The sequence below is a fragment of the Hyaena hyaena genome, unplaced genomic scaffold, assembly GCF_003009895.1.
Source record: "Hyaena hyaena isolate Hyena2069 unplaced genomic scaffold, ASM300989v1 scaffold_100, whole genome shotgun sequence".
Taxonomy (NCBI): Eukaryota; Metazoa; Chordata; class Mammalia; order Carnivora; family Hyaenidae; genus Hyaena; species Hyaena hyaena.
In genome coordinates, this window is record NW_024080732.1 from 289,383 (window position 1) to 308,598 (window position 19,216).

General features: G+C 44.4%; 1 protein-coding gene across 1 annotated transcript in view; it reads right to left on the minus strand.

Annotated features, from left to right (window-relative positions):
- Nucleotides 1-19,216, minus strand: part of ANK1 (ankyrin 1) — a 216,451-nt gene that overhangs the window by 14,236 nt on the left and 182,999 nt on the right. The window contains exons 39-40 of the mRNA XM_039235584.1: nt 3,652-4,210; nt 449-743 (exon numbers count right to left, since the gene is read on the minus strand). Coding sequence (XP_039091515.1) covers nt 449-743; nt 3,652-4,210 — 854 coding nt within the window. The remainder of the gene's footprint in view (nt 1-448; nt 744-3,651; nt 4,211-19,216) is intronic.

The following is a 19,216-nucleotide window of genomic DNA, read 5'->3' on the forward strand; positions in this document are numbered from 1 at the left end:
CACAGACCACGGCAGGACCAGAGTCAGCCTAACACTAAGGTCTCTTTGCTCTACACGCTTCCTAAAACACCATGGAAAAAGAAAACAAACAAAAACCACGGCTTTGGACTCCACCAGACCTAACTGCAAAGCCCGCCTCTGATCCTGTGACCTTGGACAATCGGCTCAGCTGTCAGCTGCCACGTGGAAACGACAACAGAGAGCCGAGGCAGTGTGAGCATGACAGCATAGGCCGTGTGCCTGGGATGCTCCCTGAATATTACTTTCCTCCCTCAGCAGACATGGGGCTTTGTAGCCTTGCTTCTAGAGGAAGTGAAGTCACCGCCACAACTTTTAAAGAAAGGAAGCAGGCTCGGCCCCAGGTCCTGACTGAATGACAGGCGGCCCCCGGGCCTCAGGCCCCTCCAGCACCGACAGGCATTGGCAGGTGCCTCCGTGGGCGGCTCACCTCTGCTGTCTGGGAGAAAGTGCTCTGAGCCTCCTGCACCCACTCCTCGTGGCTTTGGCGTCTCTGTTCCCTGTCGGCCTGCAGGCTCTCAGCGTTGGGCTGCTCCTCCCAAATGTGCTCAGTCGCAGACACCAGGACCTTCTCATACTCCTGAGACCCACTGGGCTCCAGCTCTTTGATGGTGGTGATCGTACTCTGGAATGAGTGTGGGCCACGTACGACATCCCCTTGCCAGGAGCTCTGAGCATCTTGTAGGTATGACACAATGGAGCCTTCTTCCTCCCAGTCCTGCAGCCTGGGGTCCAGAAAGAGAGAGAGGGCACCTGGTCATCCCTCAGGCTCTGGCCGCTCAGACACCCTTCCCCTCCAGAGCCCTGGCTCCACATCCCGCACTGCACACTTGCGGGACGGGGCTGCATGAGCAATTACACACAGTCAGCACACAGCCCTGTCCAGAGAGGCACAAACGGTACAAATGCTGCCCGGGTGGAGAGGCCCGTGGGGACCAGTGCCCCTGGCCCATCCCTTTAAGTGGATGGCTCTCCACCCTCGGCTCTTGAGGCACTTGGCTCACAGTGACGGCTGCCACCCGGGTCTCCATGCCCATCATCTCCTCTGTCTCCTCTCCAGCCCTGCAAGACACCCGCACTCCACAGTGCTTATCCCAGTGCGCATCCAGCAAGGTGGGCACTCTATCCCTGCAGAAACACGACCTTCTATGGCTTCCGGGACACCACATTTGCCTGGTTCCCCACCACCCCCAGCGGCTACCACCTCTCAGTGTCCTCTGTCAGTTTCTCCTAATTTCTCTGACTTCTGAACACTGGGCCCCACGGTGGCCTCATCTCTACCGACATCCACTTCCTACGTGAGCTCGTTCAATCCATGGCTTCACAGCCCACCTGTGTGCTCATCATGCCCAGGTGTGCACACAGCATCTCTTCCCCAAGCTGCAGGCGTATACACCGGGCTGCCTCCTGCATGTCTCTGCTCTGGGAGGGAGGCGGGAGGCGGTCTAACAGGCACCTCAGCGATAGCACGGTCAAATCCGTACTCATGACCTTCTCCCCAACCTGTTCTGCTCAGTCTTCCCCACCCTGCACAGCACAGCCTCTTCATCCTTTCAGTTGTCAGGTGGAGGACACCAGGGAGCTCTCAGGCTTCTCTCCTTCTCTCATACTCCATGTCTTATTTGCCAGCACTTTCAAGCACGTATTCCGAACACAATCATTTCTCACCACCAGCACTGCCGCCATCTTGGTCCGAACCGGCAGCAACTCTTGCCTCCTGGCTCGTCTCCCTGCCTCCACCGGACTCCTGGCCCTGTCAGGCTGTCCTCAAGGCAGCTGCCACATCACCTCGCTCCCTCTGCTCATAACCCTCCAGCGGCTCCCCATCCCACCCAAAAAATGCCAAAGCCTTTCTAGGACCCCGAGGCCGACGTGTCTGGCCCCATTAGCTCCCTCCATCACTCTGCTGTGATCAGTGACCTTCTCACTGGTCCTCGACCGGGCCACGCATGTTCTACCACAAGGCCTTTGCGCTGGCTAGGCCTTCCGCTGGATAAGTCCCCTCTCGTATTCACACGGCTCATCCCTTAATTCCTTCTGGTCTTCGCTCCAACGCCCCAGGCCCAGGCCTCCCCTGCTACCCAATCCCTCGTTTCAGCCATCCCCTCTCTACACAGGTACCGGCGTCTTACCCCCTTCCCTCATTTTCCTTTGTAGCACTATCATCTTTCTCCTTTTAGTTACTTTCCATTTCATTGGCTTTATCTCATTGTTGTCCGTTTCCCCACTAGACCACAAACTTCCTGCCGATGGGAGACTTTTCTGTGTTTTGTCCAATGCCGCATCCCCAGGTGCCGGGCACACAGCAGGCACGCAACCCATACTGTTGGGTGAGTCAACGACATGAGCTTGTCCCCACTGGAGGGCTGACCGAGGGCAGAGAACCAAGCTGTGCCACACCCTGAGTAGCGCCAGGCCTTCTGGCTCCCCACTCGGCGGCCCTGTTCTGACAGTGGTGCAGCGGCCGGCACGCAGGGTGCGCGTCAGTGCCTGCGCTGTCGGGCGATGGCCTCTGTCACAGGCATGACAGTATTTCACTTTAAATCCTCACAGGCTCCAATTCTCTCCACTACACAAAGGATTCCTTTAGGAAACGGAAATGAAACAAAACAAAACCTTGCTGTCTCCTCTTGTAAATGGCTTTCTCGTCCCTCCTACGTCGGCGCTTGGGTCACTGAGTACTGAGAGGACCCAGTCAGCCTGGGCTTCTGAGAGGGGCTGAGGAGGGATGTGAGTGGGAAGAGGGAACGAGAACAGATGTCCCACGGCCTGGCCAGACCTGAGCAACCTGGGTGTGCTGGGTGTGCACAGCCTTCCGGAAGCACGTGAACTCTCTCCTTGCTTTAGGGAAAACTTAGGAAGCGATACGGAGGAAAGGGCCACCAGTGCCCCATTCCTAGGCCAGTCCAGGAAGGCAAAAGTGATCCTCTATACTCTGCCCAGACCTGGGCATATGGTGGGCCCACTGTCATGGACGTGAGTAGGGCCTGTGGCCTGAGACCCGCGGCGTCTGCATTAGGCCCTCCTGCCTCAACTCCCCTGCTACAGGCACAGGCCAGGAAAATCACCCGTCTCTCAGCAGTTCTAAGTTCCGCCCTGCCCCGACAGGCCCAACAGCCTCACGCTTTCAGAGGGGGAAAGCAAAAGACACCAGTTATCAGCTTGGTCGAACCCAGGCTGCGAGAGAATAACTTCCCCGGACCCCACTCCTTCTGGGTTTCTAATGGTCTTCAACAGCACACGCCCAACAGAGACAGGGTCCCAGAGCGCCTACCCTCAGCTGCACTTTGGAGAGGTGGCTGTCCCAAGCCTTATAATCTCTCTCTCCTAATGCCCTCCCCTGTCCCAATGCCCCAGCCTCTCCCCTGCTGGCCACACCCCGGGGCATCTTGGGTGAGGACCCGCCTTTACAGATCACTGCTCCACTCCTACAGGACAGAGGACTGAGCACGGGCTGGGTGATTCACAGGCCAGCCGGCACCACGCTGAGCTGCTTTGCTCCTGGGCATTTAGAGTGCAGGGTCAAGGTCAGCAGCAGCACCTAAGAATTCCCTCTGTACTCACTGTCAGGCCCCATCTCACCCAAAGCCCAGGAAGATGAAAGGCATCTGGTCATGGCAGCCCGGCCCTTACCTGTCCTGGCTCGTCTCCATCACCCGACTCACGCTGGGGGATTCTGTGATGCGGGCTTGCACCCTCTGCTGGCCTGAAACAAGAGACACTTCATTCTCTGAGTCCTGCCCTGCACCCGTGGAGTCCTCCTGACTCTTACGACCTGGCAGCTTCTCTTCTGACCTCTGACCTTCTTCCTGGTCAAGCAAATCGATAAGGCCATTTGTGGCATCTGAATCCACTGTGTCGTCCTCCACAAGGTCCAGAGAGCCCATTGTGGGGCCCTGGGGTCCCTCGGAGAGCACCCCCTCCAGCTTCCACTCATGGCCGGTGGCGTCAGAGTCCTCGGCCTTGCTGCACTCCAGAGAGGAGTCCTCAGCAGTGACCAGGGAGGGTGTGAGGCCTGCAGACCACACCTGCATGTCAGACATCTCCAGCATGGTGTCATGCTCCGTGGCCGCCAAGGGGATGGCATCTATGACGGCCACCTCGTTCCAGTACTGGTCTGCACGCAGCGGAGAGGGAAGCGCGTAGTGCAGGGAGGCGGGGGACAGCAGCTCGTCTTGTAGCGAGGAGTAACCTGGATGGGCAGACAGAGGGCAACATGCTCCAGAAGCGATTTTTGTCACACACACTTACGTGCAAATCCACGCATGCGCGTGCGCAGACACACACACACACTCACACACACACAAACACAGGCACGGCCACTGAAAATGCATGCACATTCCGGGGAGGGGGCTTTCCAAGCTCAGTGTCCAGTGCTCAGGGCTGTGGCTGCTGCCCGGGGCACCGGGACAGGAGAAACAAGGCTCTGTGGGGGACAGCCAGGAAGTGGGGGCGGGGAAAAGGGACCCTTTGCTGAATGGCAAAGAGAAGAGATTGGCATTCTTTCTTGTCCAGTTCAGAGCGCTAGATCAAGAAGCCTTGATCCAAAGGATTTGTGCTCCAATCTCTCTAACGAGAGGAAAGCCCACCTCTTGATGTCTGGGCAGAAAGAAATGTTGCTCTTTCTTTGCTCGGAACATTCCTTTAGCACAGTCCTTGAGGGATGAGTCAGGAATGTACTTTCAAGGGAGGGTACTGCCCACCCAGATCTGGGGGGAACGACCAAGCTGACTTGGAGGGGTCTCACGGGGCACACTGAACACCCACCCTCGGTGTGCTGGTCAAATGGGAAACCATTTGGTTCCAGATGAAGTCACTTTCCCTCAAGTTGCAGACTGGTTCTGGAAACTCTGAGTGCTCTAAAGTGGCACAAGAGAGAGTTCCAAGGGTTCAAAATAGGGTGTCAGGTCAGGGGGCAGCAGGAGGCCCCAGTGCATCTGCCCTGAAGCCCCTGGCCCGCAGGCACTGCTCTGTTCACGGCAGCTCCAGGTCAGCAGTCAGCCAGCTCAGGCCCCTGCATGCATGGTCACTACAGCCTGTTCCTCGGTCTGTCCCCTGCAACTGTCTCAGACACGAGTCCCTGCTAGTCTCCTGGTTGGCTCTGGCGTTGGCTCCCTGAGGTCCAGCAGTGATGAGGAGGCTCGTGAGTGGCACGTGTATGTGTGTGAGGAAGCCGAGTGACAGCTGAAGGCATATTCTGTCAGTTGGCCCCTCTGCTCTCCTCTAGCCCAGGAGTGGGGGTCCATGGATGGGGCAGAGAGGGCCTCCATCTCCCCTTCAGAGCTGGTGCCAGTCTGTGGGTGGGGGGAGGGACTGGAACACAAGCTTCTCCATTCAGCTCTGCTTGTCTGGGGGAACCGGGGCCTAAAGCAGGACCCCCAGGGATGGGCAAGGCCACCCCTACAGCGTCTCTAAGGACCTCCCTGTGGCCAGGAAGGCCCCTCACCTAGCACTCAGACTCATCCTGCTGTTTGCCTCTTACCACGCTCTATCCAGCTCTTCCCAGGGCCTGGCCTTTCTTCTGGCCCAATGGGGCCTCCTATCCCAAGTCTGGGACTCAGCTCCTGCTCTCCTAGTTCTTCTCTACTGGACACAATAGCATCTGTTGCTCTTCTCATTCACTCACTTTTTCAACCAAAAGGTATGAACCGAGGTCTGCCTACATGCCAGGTACCTTGCTGAAGGGCAGAGGATTCCACACACACCAACGCACATGAACAAGACAGGTTCCCGTCACCCTCTTTTCTCACGATGTCTTCCCTGCGGCTTCAGCTCACCTTGTTTTGCGCAATCTCTGAGCCTGTCCTATGCTCCCTCCCTAAGCTGGCTCCTGGGACTGTACACCCTTGAGGGTGTCTCCCTCTTCCTCCCACTTTCTCAGAACAGGATTGGGAATCCGTTGGCCAGAGCTCTCCAGAGTGTGAGGAGGGTACAGGAGCTAGAGTGGATGACCTCAGGCGTATTTAACAAAACCAGAACTTCTGACTTAAAGATGTGTTCCAGGTGCCAGGAGCCATGCAGTGTGACTGACATACATCCTCCCTTAATCTTCCCGGGAGAGTTCTTTTCCTCACTGAGCTCTACAAGTCTATGTGATCCCAGGTCTGAAAACGAGGAGGAAGGAAAGACCATCAGGCTACGGTCGGGTAGCTGGGAGCGCAGGACTGCGTTTACCAAGACTAAAGGACACCCCTTTCAGCTCTGGCCAAACGAGGAGGAGCAAAGAGGAGATGGCAGAATAGGAAAAGTGGGCGGAACAAATCCTCCATGTTAAATCCAAGTGACTGCATGTGAAACTATGACCTAAGGAACTGGGAAACCAGGGCCAGGGGCCTTCAGACCCTCCACGGAAATCTCTCTGGAATATATGTGAGCCAAACATTTTAGAGTCAAGTGATTATTCTCTTCTTATTCTTGAAGGCCATATTATTGCCATTACTAATTGAGCATCCATTTTGTACAGAACATATACAATATGTTATTTTTACTTGTCACAACCACCCTACGAGGAAAGCAGTATCTCTCCTACTTTATAGATTAGGGAACTAGAGGTACAGCAACTGGCTCAGGGCACGTAGGAAGAGTGGTCTGGTCACTAGATTTTGCCGTTAGTATCTTTTAAAATTGCTTTATTGAGGTATAATGGACATACACGAAGTTCACATATTTAAAGTAGATAATTTGATGAGTTCCATGAAACCACAATGAAAAGAGGGATATTCATCACCCTTGAAAGGTGTCTTCACGCTTTATAATCCTTCTTTCTGTGTCCGCGTTCCCAGGTAACCACAGATTTGCTTCCTGACACTATAATTTAGCTTGCATTCCCCAGAACTTTATATAAATGGAATTAGACAGTGTGTACTCTTTTTTATCTGGCTTCTTTTGCTTGGGCTAATTATCTGGGTATCATCCATGCCATTGGACGTATTGGTGGTTTATCCATTGCTACTACTGAGCTGTATTCCATTAGATGCACCACAGTTTGTTTACCCATTTACCTGTTAATGGACCTCTTTGTTGCTTCCAGTTGGGACTGTTACCAATAAAGCTGCTTATCTGTGCGAATATATGCTGTTTCTTTTGGATACACACCTAGGAGTAGAGTGGCTGGACCATATGATAGGTGTACTTCTTAGGAAACAAAAACTTCTTAAGAAACAAAAGTGTTCTCCAAATTGGTTGTTCCATTTTGCGTTCCCACCAGCAATATATGAGAGTGCCAATTCCCCCATATCCTCAGTGACACCTGGTGTGATCAGCCTTTTCATTTTAGCCATTCTCACGGGTGTGTGTTGGTATCTCCTTGGATTTCCCTAATAGCTATCAGTGTTGAACATCTTTTTATGTGTTTATGTGCCATCTGTGTATCTTCGGGGTTAACTGTTCACATCTGCACTGCTAAAAATTGGGTTGTTTGTTTTCTTATTATTGAGTTTTGAGAGTTCTTTACATATTCTGGATACAAGTCTTATATCAGACGATTATTCCCAATATTTCCTCCCAAACTGTAGCTTATGTTTCCACTTTCTTAACAGTGTGTTTTGAAAAGCAAGTTTTTGTTTTTGATGAAGCCCAATTTACCAATTTGTTCTTTTACCGATCGCACTTTTGGAGTTGGGGCTAAGAAACCTTTGCCTTACCCGAGATTTCTGACGTTTTCCTTCATGTTTTCTTCTAGAAGCTTTGTAGTTTTATGTTTATTTCTAGAGGTTTTTATGTTCGGTTTTACATTAAGTCTACCATCCATTTGGAGTTAAATTTTGTATTTGCTGATGCAAGGTAAAATCCAAGTTCATTTTTGCTTATGAATATCCAGTTGTTGCAGCCCCACTTGTAAAAGTTATCCACTGAACTACCTTTGCACTTTTGCTGAAAATCAGTTGTTCATATATATGTGGTTCTGTTTCTGGCCTCCATTCTGTCACACCAATTCATCCATCTTTATGACAGTACCACACTGTAATGATTACGGTAGCTTTGTAATGAATCTTGAAGTCAGGTAGCGTGAGCCTCCAACTTTGTATATTTTCAAAGTTGTCTTGGATATTCTAGGTCCTTTACATATGAATTTTAGAACCACTTTGTCTGCAAAAAATGCCTACTGGGATTTTGACCAGGATCGCATCAAACATATAGATCCTTTAAAGGAGAACTGACAATATTAAGTCTTCTGACCCATTAACAAGGTGCATCTCTACATTTATTTAGGTCTTCAACTGTTTTCAGTAATGTTTTGTAGTTTTCAATACGTAAGTCTTTCATTTTATCAGGTTTTTCTCCTAGTATATCAATGTTTTCAATGTTATTGTAAGTGATATTCTTTTCAAAATTTCAATTTAAAATTGATCACTGCTAGGATAAAAAATATAGAAATTCAATTATTTTAGATACTGAACGCGTATCCTGCAACCTTACTGAACACACATATTAATCACTTTTTGTAGATTACATTAGATTTTTTTATATTGGTGATCTTATTGTCTGCGAATAGAGATGGTTGACTTCTATCCTTCCAATCTGGTTGCTTTGTATTTCTCTTGCTTGTCTTATTGTACAGGCTAGCATCTGCAATTTTTAAAAAATCTTACTTAAACCCAAATTAGTTAACATATAGTTTAATAATGTTTCAGGAATAGAATTTAGGGATTCATCACTTACATGTAACACCCAGCGCTCATCCCAACAAGTGCCCTCCTTAATGCCCATCACCCATCTGGCCCATCCCCCCACACCCAACACTCAAGCAATCCTGTTTATTCTCTGTATTTTAAGAGTCTCTATTGGTTTGCTCCCTGCTTTTATCTTATTTTTCCTTCCCTTCTCCTATGTTCATGTTTTGTTTCTTAAATTCCACATATATTTATTTTTCTTTGAAAAATAAAATTTCTCTGATAATCATATATTTATCTTTCTCTGACTTATTTCCGCTTAATATATTCTAGCTCCATCCATGTTGTTGCAAATGGCAAGACTTCATTCTTTTTCAACACCAAATAATATTCTTGTGTGTGTGTGTGTGTGTGTGTGTGTGTGTGTGTGTGTGTGTACACCACATCTTCTTTATCAATTCTTCAGTCGATGCACATTTGGGCTCTTTCCATAGTTTGGCTATTGTTGATAGTGCTGCTATAAACATTGGGGTAGATGTGACCCTTCAATTCAGCATTTTTGTATCCTTTGGAGAAATACCTAGCAGTGCAATTGCTGGGTTATGGGCCAGTCTATTTTTAATTTTTTGAGAAACCTCCATACTGTTTTCCAGAGTGGCTGTACCAGTTTGCATTCCCACCAGCAGTGTAGGAGGGTTCCTTTTTCTCAGCATCCTTGCCAACATCTGCTGTTTCCTGAGTTGTTAATTTTAGTTGTTCTGACAGGTATGAGGTGGTATCTCATTGCAGTTTTGATTTGTATTTCCCTGATGACAAGTGATGTTGAGCATCTTTTCATGTGTCTGTGAGCCATCTGGATATCTTCTTTGGAAAAGTGTCTGTTCATGTCTTTTGCCCATTTCTTCACTGGATTACTTGTTTTTTCTGGTGTGAGTTTGATAAGTTCTATATAGATTTTGGATATAGCCCTCTATCTGATATGTAATTTTCAAATATTTTCTCCCATTTCCATTTGGTTGCCTTTTAGTTTTGTTGATTATTTCCCTTGCTATGCAGAAGCTTTTTATCTTGAGGAGGTCCCAATAGTTCGTGCTTGCTTTTGTTTCCCTTGCCTCCAGAGACATGTCTAGTAAGAAGTTACTGTGGCTGAGGTCAAAGAGGTTAGCATTCTTAATGTTGAACAAAAGCAGTGAGAGTAGCATCATTGTATTGTTATTGATTGAATGTAACATTCAGTTCATCAATTCATAAGCACTGAGTCTCTTACCTTTACCTTTAAGTGTAATGTTAGCTTTAGGTTTTTTGTAGATACCCCTTATCAGGTTGAATGAATTCCTTTCTATTCCTACTTTGCTAGGTAGGAGCTTCTTGTTTGTTTTTTAAACAAGGAACTGTTGGATTTGTCAAACACTTTTTCTGCATCTATTGTGGTAATCATATGGTTGTGCTTTTTTTTTAGTTTGTTAAACTGATGAATTACATTGATTTGTTATTTGTATTCTTTTAAATTTGTTAAAATGTGTTTTATGGCTCAGAATATGGCCCATTTTGGTGAATGTACCACATGAACTTGAGAAGAATGTGTATTCTGCTGTTGTTGGATGAAGTAGTTTACAGATGTCAGTTACATCCAGTTGATGGTGGTGTTGACCAGTTTTCTGCCTACTGGGTCTGTCCATTTCTGACACAGGGTTGCTGAAGTTTCCAACTCTGATAATGGATTCATCTGTTTCTCCCTGCTGCTCTCTGAGTTTTTGCCTCTCATAGTTTGATGCTCTGTTGTTAGGCACCTACATGTTAAGGATTATTAGGCCTTCTTGGAGAACTGGCTTCTTTATTATTATGTAATGCCCTTCTTTATCCCTGATAATTTTCTTTGCTTTGAAGTCTGCTCTGTACGAAATTACTATAGCTTCTCTACATTTTTTTGATTCATGTTAACATGATATATTTTTGTCCATCTATTTACTTTTAATCTACATGTAGTTTAAGCAAACTGTAGATCAACTAAGAACAAAAAATTTAAGTTTTTATTTTTCACTTACTCTTTCTTTGATGCTCTACTTTATGTACATTCAGGTTTCTCTATATTGTTTTCCTTCTCTCTAAAGAACTTCTTTTAATACTTTTTGCAAGGCAGATGTGCTGGCAACAATGCCCCTCAATTTTTGATTGTGTGGGAAGTTTTTATTTCTCTTTTACTTTTAAAGTATAATTTTATAGGATACAGAATTCTAGGTTGGTGTTTTTTCCTCTCAACACTAAATATTTCACTCCACTTGCTTCTTGTCTGTATGGCTTCTAAGAGAAGTCAGATGTAATATTATCTTTGTTTTTTATAGGTAAGGTGGGATTTTTCACTGTTTTTTTTTTTTCCAGGATTTTTTCCTTTATCTTTGACTTTGTGTGATTTGAAAATGATATGGGTAAGTATAGTTTTGTACATTTATACTACTTGATTATCTCTGAGCTTTCTGGATCTGTGGGTTGGTGTCTGATATTAATTTGGGGGTAAATTCTCAGTCATTATTATTTTTTCAAATATTTCTTCATTCCTCTCTTTCTTCCCCATCTGATATTGCCATCATATGTATCGTATGTATGTTATGCCTTCTGTAGTTGCCCCAAATTCCTTGTATATTCTATTCTGTTTCTTTTGGTCTTTGTTCTCTTTACTTTTTGGTTTTGGAGATTCCTGTTGACATAGCCTCAAGCTCAGAGATCCTTTCCTTAGCTGTATCCAGTGCACTACTAGCCCATCAAAGGCATTCTTCATTTCTGTTATAGTGCTATCTCTATTATTTCTTTCTGGTTCTTTCTTAGGACTTCCATCTTTCAGCCCATCTGTTCTTACATGCTGTCTACTTTATCCACTAGAGCCCTAGCAATATTAATCATGGGAATTTTTCCCCCTAATTAAAAAAAATGTTTATTTTTTTGAGAGAGAGACAGAGTGTGAGCAGGGGAGAGCAGAGAGAGAAGGAGACACAAAATCCGAGGCAGGCTCCCAGCTTTGAGTTGTGTGCACAGAGCCTGACACAGGCTCAAACTCACATACCATAAGATCGTGACCTGAGTCAAAGCCAGACACTTCATCAACTGAGCCACCCAGGTGCCCCAATCATAGTTGTTTTAAATTCCCGGTCTGGTAATTCCAATATCCCTTTCCATGTCTGGATCTAACTCATGCTGTCTCTTCAAATTGTGTTTTTCTGCCTTTTAGTACGTCTTACACATTTTTCTTGATATCCAGATATGATATCCTGGATAAAGGAACAGCTGTAAATAGGGCTTTAGTAATGCAGTGGTGAGGTGTGGGGGAAAGGGAAGCATTCTACAGTCCTATGATTAAGTCTCAGACCTGTAGTAAGCCTATGCCTCTAGACTGTGAACTTGACAAGTATTACAAAAATTTCCCCTTTACTTCAGATGGGAAAAGATGGACAGCATGGGCAGGAGTTAGGTATTTTATTTTCTTTCTCCCATGTCGGAGGCTAGCTGACTGGAGTTGGGTAGTTCCCTCCCCTCAGGTCACTTAGGCTCTGACAGCAGCCTCAGGGTGTTAGGCTCTTCTTAAGTAGTTTCCCCTGCGGGCAGACCTTGTTAAGAACACAGTGCTCTGGCATAATTAAAAATAGTTCCTTTTCTCTTCTCTTGAGCTGGAAGCTCAAGGGGATTTTCCTGATATTTACTGTGGGAACCTAGTTGAACCTCCTGGAGGTAAATCTCACAAGATTGTGGGGGCCCCCTCTGCCCGAGCTCCCACAAAGTTTTTAAGCTTTCAGAGTTGTCTACACTGAGTCTCCAGCAAGCTGTCAGTTATAGTTCTGGTTTTCCTACCCCAGCACTGGTTTCTGAAGGGGTTTCCACTCATGAGTCCCTGCTCTGGTAAGTTCATATTCTCCATGTCCCCCTGACAGACTCTGCAGGTTTGGGGGCAGCGATTTGCCCTGGGTCCTTACCTCTTTTACAGATCCTAGAGGAGTTGATTTTTCAGTCTATTCAGCCTTTTACTTGTTAGTACATACAGAGTGGTGACTTCCAAGCTCATTACATGGAGAAGCAGATATTGATTTATCTTAGAATGTTAAACCATCCTTGCATTCCTTGGATAAACCCCACTTGGTCATAATGTATTATCCTTTTATACAGTGTTGGATTTGACTCGATAAAATTTAAATTTTTTGCATAAATGTTCATGAAGGATATTAGTCTATAGCTTTCTAATATTTCCCCCTTAATATCAGGGTAATGTTGGCCTCATAGAATGAATGGGCAAGTATTATATATCCTTTTAAATTTTCAACAGGAGTTATTTCTTCCTTAAATGTTTGGTGGATTTTACCAGTGACAGCATCTAAGCTTGCTGTGTTCTTTGTAGACATTTTAAGTATTAATTTAGTTTCTTTAATATATATAGGGCTATTTAGGTCATGTATTTCTTTCTATGAGTTTTGATAACATATCTTTCAAGGATTTGCCAATTTCATCTATGCTTTCAAAGCTATTGGCATAAAACTGTCAGAATCTTCTCTTATCATCTTTTTACTATCTATAGACAGGATTTGTAGTGACGTGACCTCTCTTATTCCTGATATTGGTAATTTTTGTCTTCTCTCTCTTTTTCTTAACCAGTTTGGCTAAAGGTTTGTCAGTTTCATCAACCTTTTCAAAGAACCACCTTTTGATTTTATATTCTCTAGTTTTTTGTTTGTTTGTTTTCTGTTTTCCGTTTCAGAGATTTCTACTCTAATCTTTATTATTTCCTTTCTTCTGGTCACTTTGGGTTTAATTTGTTCTTCTTTTTCTACTATCTTAAGTTAGAAGTTGAGGTCGTTGATTTGAGAATGTTTCTCCTTTCTCATGTGGACACTTAATGGACATAAATGCTCCCCTAAGTACTGCCTTACTGGTATAGGATGAACCCTGACTGTTGGGTTTTCTTTCCTTTTTTTTTTTCTTTTTCTAAAGCAAGTGCCTGACCTAAGCTTTGACTGCCTACATTTCTGCTTCAAAGATGGCTATCTCAAATAAACACATTGCCAACCACACGACTAGATAAAGGGCCAGGCCACCCTCCCCCACTGAGTCTCCTTTGTTATGGAGACCTCAATTGATTTCAATAACTGACCATTTGGGCCACTTGATTTTTCTTTTCTCATGCTTTAAATTCCCACTCATGTTTTAAATTTACCAATAAAGAGTGAACCCATGAAATCCTAGGCCTCCACTCTCAACCCCCAAAAGAGCAGAACCCCAGCCCTCAACTAGTTCTCTTCTCTCTCTTTCTCCCCTTCACAACCTTGCTGTGTGGCCCTAAATATGCTGTTATTTTCAGTTTCTGTAACTAATAAACTTTCCCCCCTAAAGTTTCCTAGTGGTTATTGCTAATGGGCATCTTGCAGTCATAATAAGAACTATACAGGCCGGTCCAACCACAATATTAGCTATTGATAGGATAAAGAACTGAATTCTATAAATTTTGGTATCTTGTGTTTTTGTTTACATTCAGTTCAGATATGCTCTAATTTCTCCTTTACTCTCTTGTTTGACCCATGGGTTATTTAGAGGTGTGTTATTTAGTTTCCAAATATTTAAGGTTTTCCAGATTTTTTATTGCTTTCTAATTTAATTTCACTGTGGTCAGAGAACATGATTTGTATATCTCAAATCCTTTTAAATCTGAGACTTGCTTTATGGTCTATAATATGGTCCATGTTGGTGTAAGTTCCAGATGCAACTGGAAAGAATATGCATGCTACTGTTATGGGACGGAATGTTTGTGAACTGTCAACGATACAGGTCGAGCTGGATGATAGTGTTATTCAAATCTATATGTTTACTGTTTTCTACTTGTTCTATCAATTATCAAGACAGCGGTATTGAAGTCTCTATTATAACTGTGGTTTTGTCCACTTGTCATTGCAGTTTTCCCAGGTTTTGCTTCACGTATTCTAAAGCTATCTTACCAGGCACATAAACACTTCGGATTATTATGTGCTTGAACTACTTATGAAATTATTTTCTTCATCTCTGAAGATACTCTTTGTTCTAAAACCTACTTGTTTGATATTAATATAGCCATTCTAATTGTCTTTTGATTAATGTTAGCACAGTTTATCTTTTCTCATCCTTTTACTTTTAAGGACTTTGTGTTTTTATATTTGAAGGGCATAGTTGAGATTTACCTATATATTCATTATGACTATCTCTGCCTTTTCCTTGGGGTATTTAGATCATTTACATTTAACGAGATTATTAGTATTGTTAGGTTTAGGGGTGCCTGGGTGGCTCAGTAGTGATGCATTCAACTCTTGATTGTGGCTCAGGTTGTAATCTCCTGGTTCATGAGCTCAAGCCCCACAGCAGTCTCTACACTGACAGCGTGGAGCCTGCTTGGGATTCTCTCTTCCCCGCTCTGTCCCTCCCTCACACGTGTGCATGTGCTCTCTCTCTCTCTCTCTAATAAATAAGCTTTATTTAAAAATATGGTTAGGTTTAAATCTATTACTTGCTAATTTCTACTTTCTTTGTCCCATCTGTTCTTCTCTTTTTCTTCTGTGTCTTTTGAATTAATTGAAATTTATTATGACTCCATTTGATCTATTTTGATTAATTACTAGGTATAATTCTTTGCTTTATTATTTCAGTAGTTGCTTTAAGGCTTATAATATACATCCTTGACCTATCACAGTCTACTTTGAAGTGAAATTATACCACTTAGTATATAGTATTAGCACCTTACAATAGTATACTTCCATTTTCCCCTCTTGACTTTTTTAACTTTTGTACTATTATCATCGTACATTTTACTTTCACATGTGTTATAAACCCAACATTATATCATTGTTATTTTTGTTTACATGGTTATCTTTTAAAGAGATTTCAATAATGAGGAAATAATGTCACCTATTAGAAAATTACGTATTTTTCCTTGCAGTTCATATTTTTGGCATTGTTAATTCCTTCTTGTAGATCCATATTTCTGTCTGATATCATTTTCTTTTGGCCTTTTACGATTTTATTTTAATTAATTAATCTTTCTATCTATCTGTTTATTTATTTATGTATTTATTTTTAAAGTAGTCTTCATGCCTAGGGTGGAGCCCAATGCGGGGCTCAAACTCATGACCCTGAGCTCAAGATCTGAGTTAAGATCATGAGCTGGATGGATGCTTAACTGACTGAGCTACCCACAGGCTACTTCTCTTGTTTCTTTTAACGTAAAAAAAATTTTTTTTAAATATTTTTATTTATTTTTGAGAGTCGGAGGCAGCGTGAGCAGGGGAGGGTCAGAGAGAGAGAGAGGTACAGAATTTGAAACAGACTCCAGGCTCTGAACTAGCTGTCAGCACAGATCCTGATGTGGGGCTCGAACCCACGAACTGTGACATCATGACCTGAGTTGAAGTCGGACGCTTAACCGACTGAGCCACCCAGGCGCCCCCCCCTTTTCTTGTTTTTAACATTGCTTGAAGCATGGTCTCCTGGTGACGAATCTGCTTTCATTTTTGAAAGCTATTTTTGCTAGGTATAGAGTTATAGGTTACTTTAGAGACGTTCTGTAAAGATTTAGTCTACTTTAAAGATGTTGCTCCATTGTCTCCTGACTTGCATTGTTTTCAACAAGTAGTTTGATGTCATCCTTATCTTTTTAAAGTTTATTTACCTTGGGAGACAGAGTGCTAGCAGTGAAAGGGCAGAGAGAGCGGGAAAGAGAGTATCCCAAGCAGGTTCTGCACCATCAGCGTGGAGTCCAACACAGAGCTCAGTCTCACGAACATGAGATCATGACCTGAGTCAAAATCAAGAGTCAGACGCTCAACTGACTGAGCCACATGGGCATCACTGATGTCATCCTTATCTTTTGTTCGTTTGTACCTAATGTTCTTGTACATAATGTTCTTTTTCTTTGGCTTCTTTCAAGACTTTCTCTATCACTAATTTTGGCCAATTTGTTTAAAAATATACCTTGGCATTGTTGCTCCCATGTATCTTGTACACGTGGCTCACTGAATTTCTTGGATCTGTGTACTTATAGTCTTTGTCAAATTTGGACATTTTTTCAACCCTTATTTATTCCAATGCTTTTCCACCCATTCTCTGTTGGGAACTCTATTTCCACATATATAAGGTCACTTGAAATTGCCCCATAGCTTATTGCTGCTTTTAAAAAAATTTTCTTGGGGCACCTGGGTGGCTCAGTTGGTTGAGCATCCAACTTTGGCTCAAGTCATGATCTCATGGTTTGTGGGTTCGAGCCCTGCTTTGGTCTCTGTGCTGACAGATCAGAGCCTGAAGCCCTCTTTGGATTCTGTGTCTCCCCCTCTCTCTGCCCTTTCCCTGCTCATGCTCGGTGTCTCTTTCTCTCAAAAATAAACATTAAAAATTTTTTTCTTTCTGTGTTGCATTTTGAAGAGTTTCTATCGCTATGTTGTCAAATTCCCTAATCTTTTTTTCTGTAATGTCTAATCCCATTCAGTGTACTTTCATCTGACACATTACAGTTTCATCTCTAGAAGATTGGTTTGAATCTTTTAAAAATATTTTCTATGTCTCTCCTTAACTTTTTGGATACCTGAAATACAGTTGTAATAACTGTTTTAACATTCTTGTATGCTAATTCTAACATCTATTTCAGTTTAGACTTAGTGTCGATTGATTTTTCTCTTCATTATGGGTCACATTTTTCCTGTCTCTCTGTATGTCTGGTAATCTTTCATTGGATGTCAGACATTGTAAATTTTACCTTGGTGGGTATTGGATACTTCTGTATTCCTATAGATATTCTTGAGCTTTGTTCTGTTATGCAGTTAAGTAACTTAGAAACCGTCTGATTCTTTTGAGGTCTGCTTTCAAGGTGGATTAGGCAGAGTTGGAGCATTGATCAGTGTAGGGCTAGTTATTCTCCATTTCCAGGTAAGGCCCTTTTTTGTTCCCTATGCAGTGTTTCTGATGATCCACCTGACTGTCAGGAATAGCTGATTAACACTCAACCAAAACTTGCTGGGGACCCTCCGAAGAGCTCCAGATTCTTCAAGCAGCTATGTCTTCTCAGGCACTCTGTGTCTTGGCAACTCCAGCTGCTCCTTTCTCTCTGGATTCTCAACAACTTCTCCTCAACCCAGGGAAACTTCTTGGATTTCTCAGCCCTATGTCACGACCTAGAAACTAGCAATTACAGAGTTTTCCTCAATTACTTCCTATGTCCCATCGATTAATGCCTTTTGTTTACTGATGTCCAAAGTCTTGAAAACCGTTATTTCATACATTTAGCCCTTTATATATACATATATATGTAGGCTGTTTTAAGCTGGAGAGTATATTCAGTCCTTACTACCTCATTTTGGCCAGCAGTGGAATGCATCGTTTTTTTAAAAATCCATTTAAGTAACCTCTTTACCATCTGTGGGGCTTGAACTCATGACCCCAAGATTGAGAGTCGCACGCTTCACTGAGCCAGTCAGGCACCTCAGAAGTGGAATGCATCTTAAAAAGCCCCTCAAATAATAGCCAAGTGAGTATTCTGTCACTTTTAGGAATCTCAGTAAGACCTGATAAGGACCAGAAGAGGGTAGCTCTACTGGCCACAGAATACCAGAGGCTCATTCTTGGGTATCCTTTGGGGCTTTTCCTCCTTAAAATTTCCGTGGTGTTTACCTCAATGGAATTTCACCCACATAAAATGTGTCCATGAAAAGAACTCATGCACACCCTCTCCCAGGACTTCCCCACCTTTTCTTTATTCCGGAGCCTCTCCTCTAGAAATAGTGTTCAGGGTGTGTGCCTCGCTGCTCCCTCTCAGTCTGCAGGGGACACCCACCGATCTGTCCACATGCCCACAAGCTTGGTAGGTGGTCATACTCAGTGCCAGTGGGGATTAGTATTAAGTCAGAGCAATGTTTATAAAGCCCGAGCACATCGTCATGTGCTGTAATGTAAGTAGACATTGTAATCGTAATGTAAGTAGACATTACTCTGTGTCCAATTTATCAGACAAATGGACCTGACAAGTGTGGGAGTGAGATGTCCATTTTTTTTTCCTTTTATATGAGAAATCTGCTTTCTTTTTTAGGAACATGTTTTTCTTTTCTTTTCTTTTTTCTTTTTTGGCTTTATGGGCATTTTTTTCTGTATGTGTATTACTCGAGGGCTCGGGGTAGCCCCCTTTTGTGTAGGGGAAGAAAACTGGCCTTTGAACTTAAGCCCCTTTCTGCTCTGACCAGGCCAGGTGTATATGGCAGAGGAGTCAGGAAGGAAGGAAAACAGACCTCAAGCTTCTGTTTCCCTGGCACCACGGAGACTCAAGCAACTGCCCTTCGTCCCCAGGGCTGCATCAGGAGGCTCAGACAAGCAGAGAAGCGAGGTCAAGTGCAGAGAAGGCAAGGTACAGCTGTGACGTCAGTGCAGCGGGCTGGGCAGGCACCCGGACAAGCCACCATGGGCCCCTGCCCCCGGGTTGGGGGGTGGCACTGGAGGATCATGGGAGGCTGCTGTCTCCCCACCCTTCTACCTTTCGTCCCTCCTGCTCCTTCTTTCCAGGCCAGAACCATCTTCCCAGGACCGGAAAGAGGGCCGGATAAACA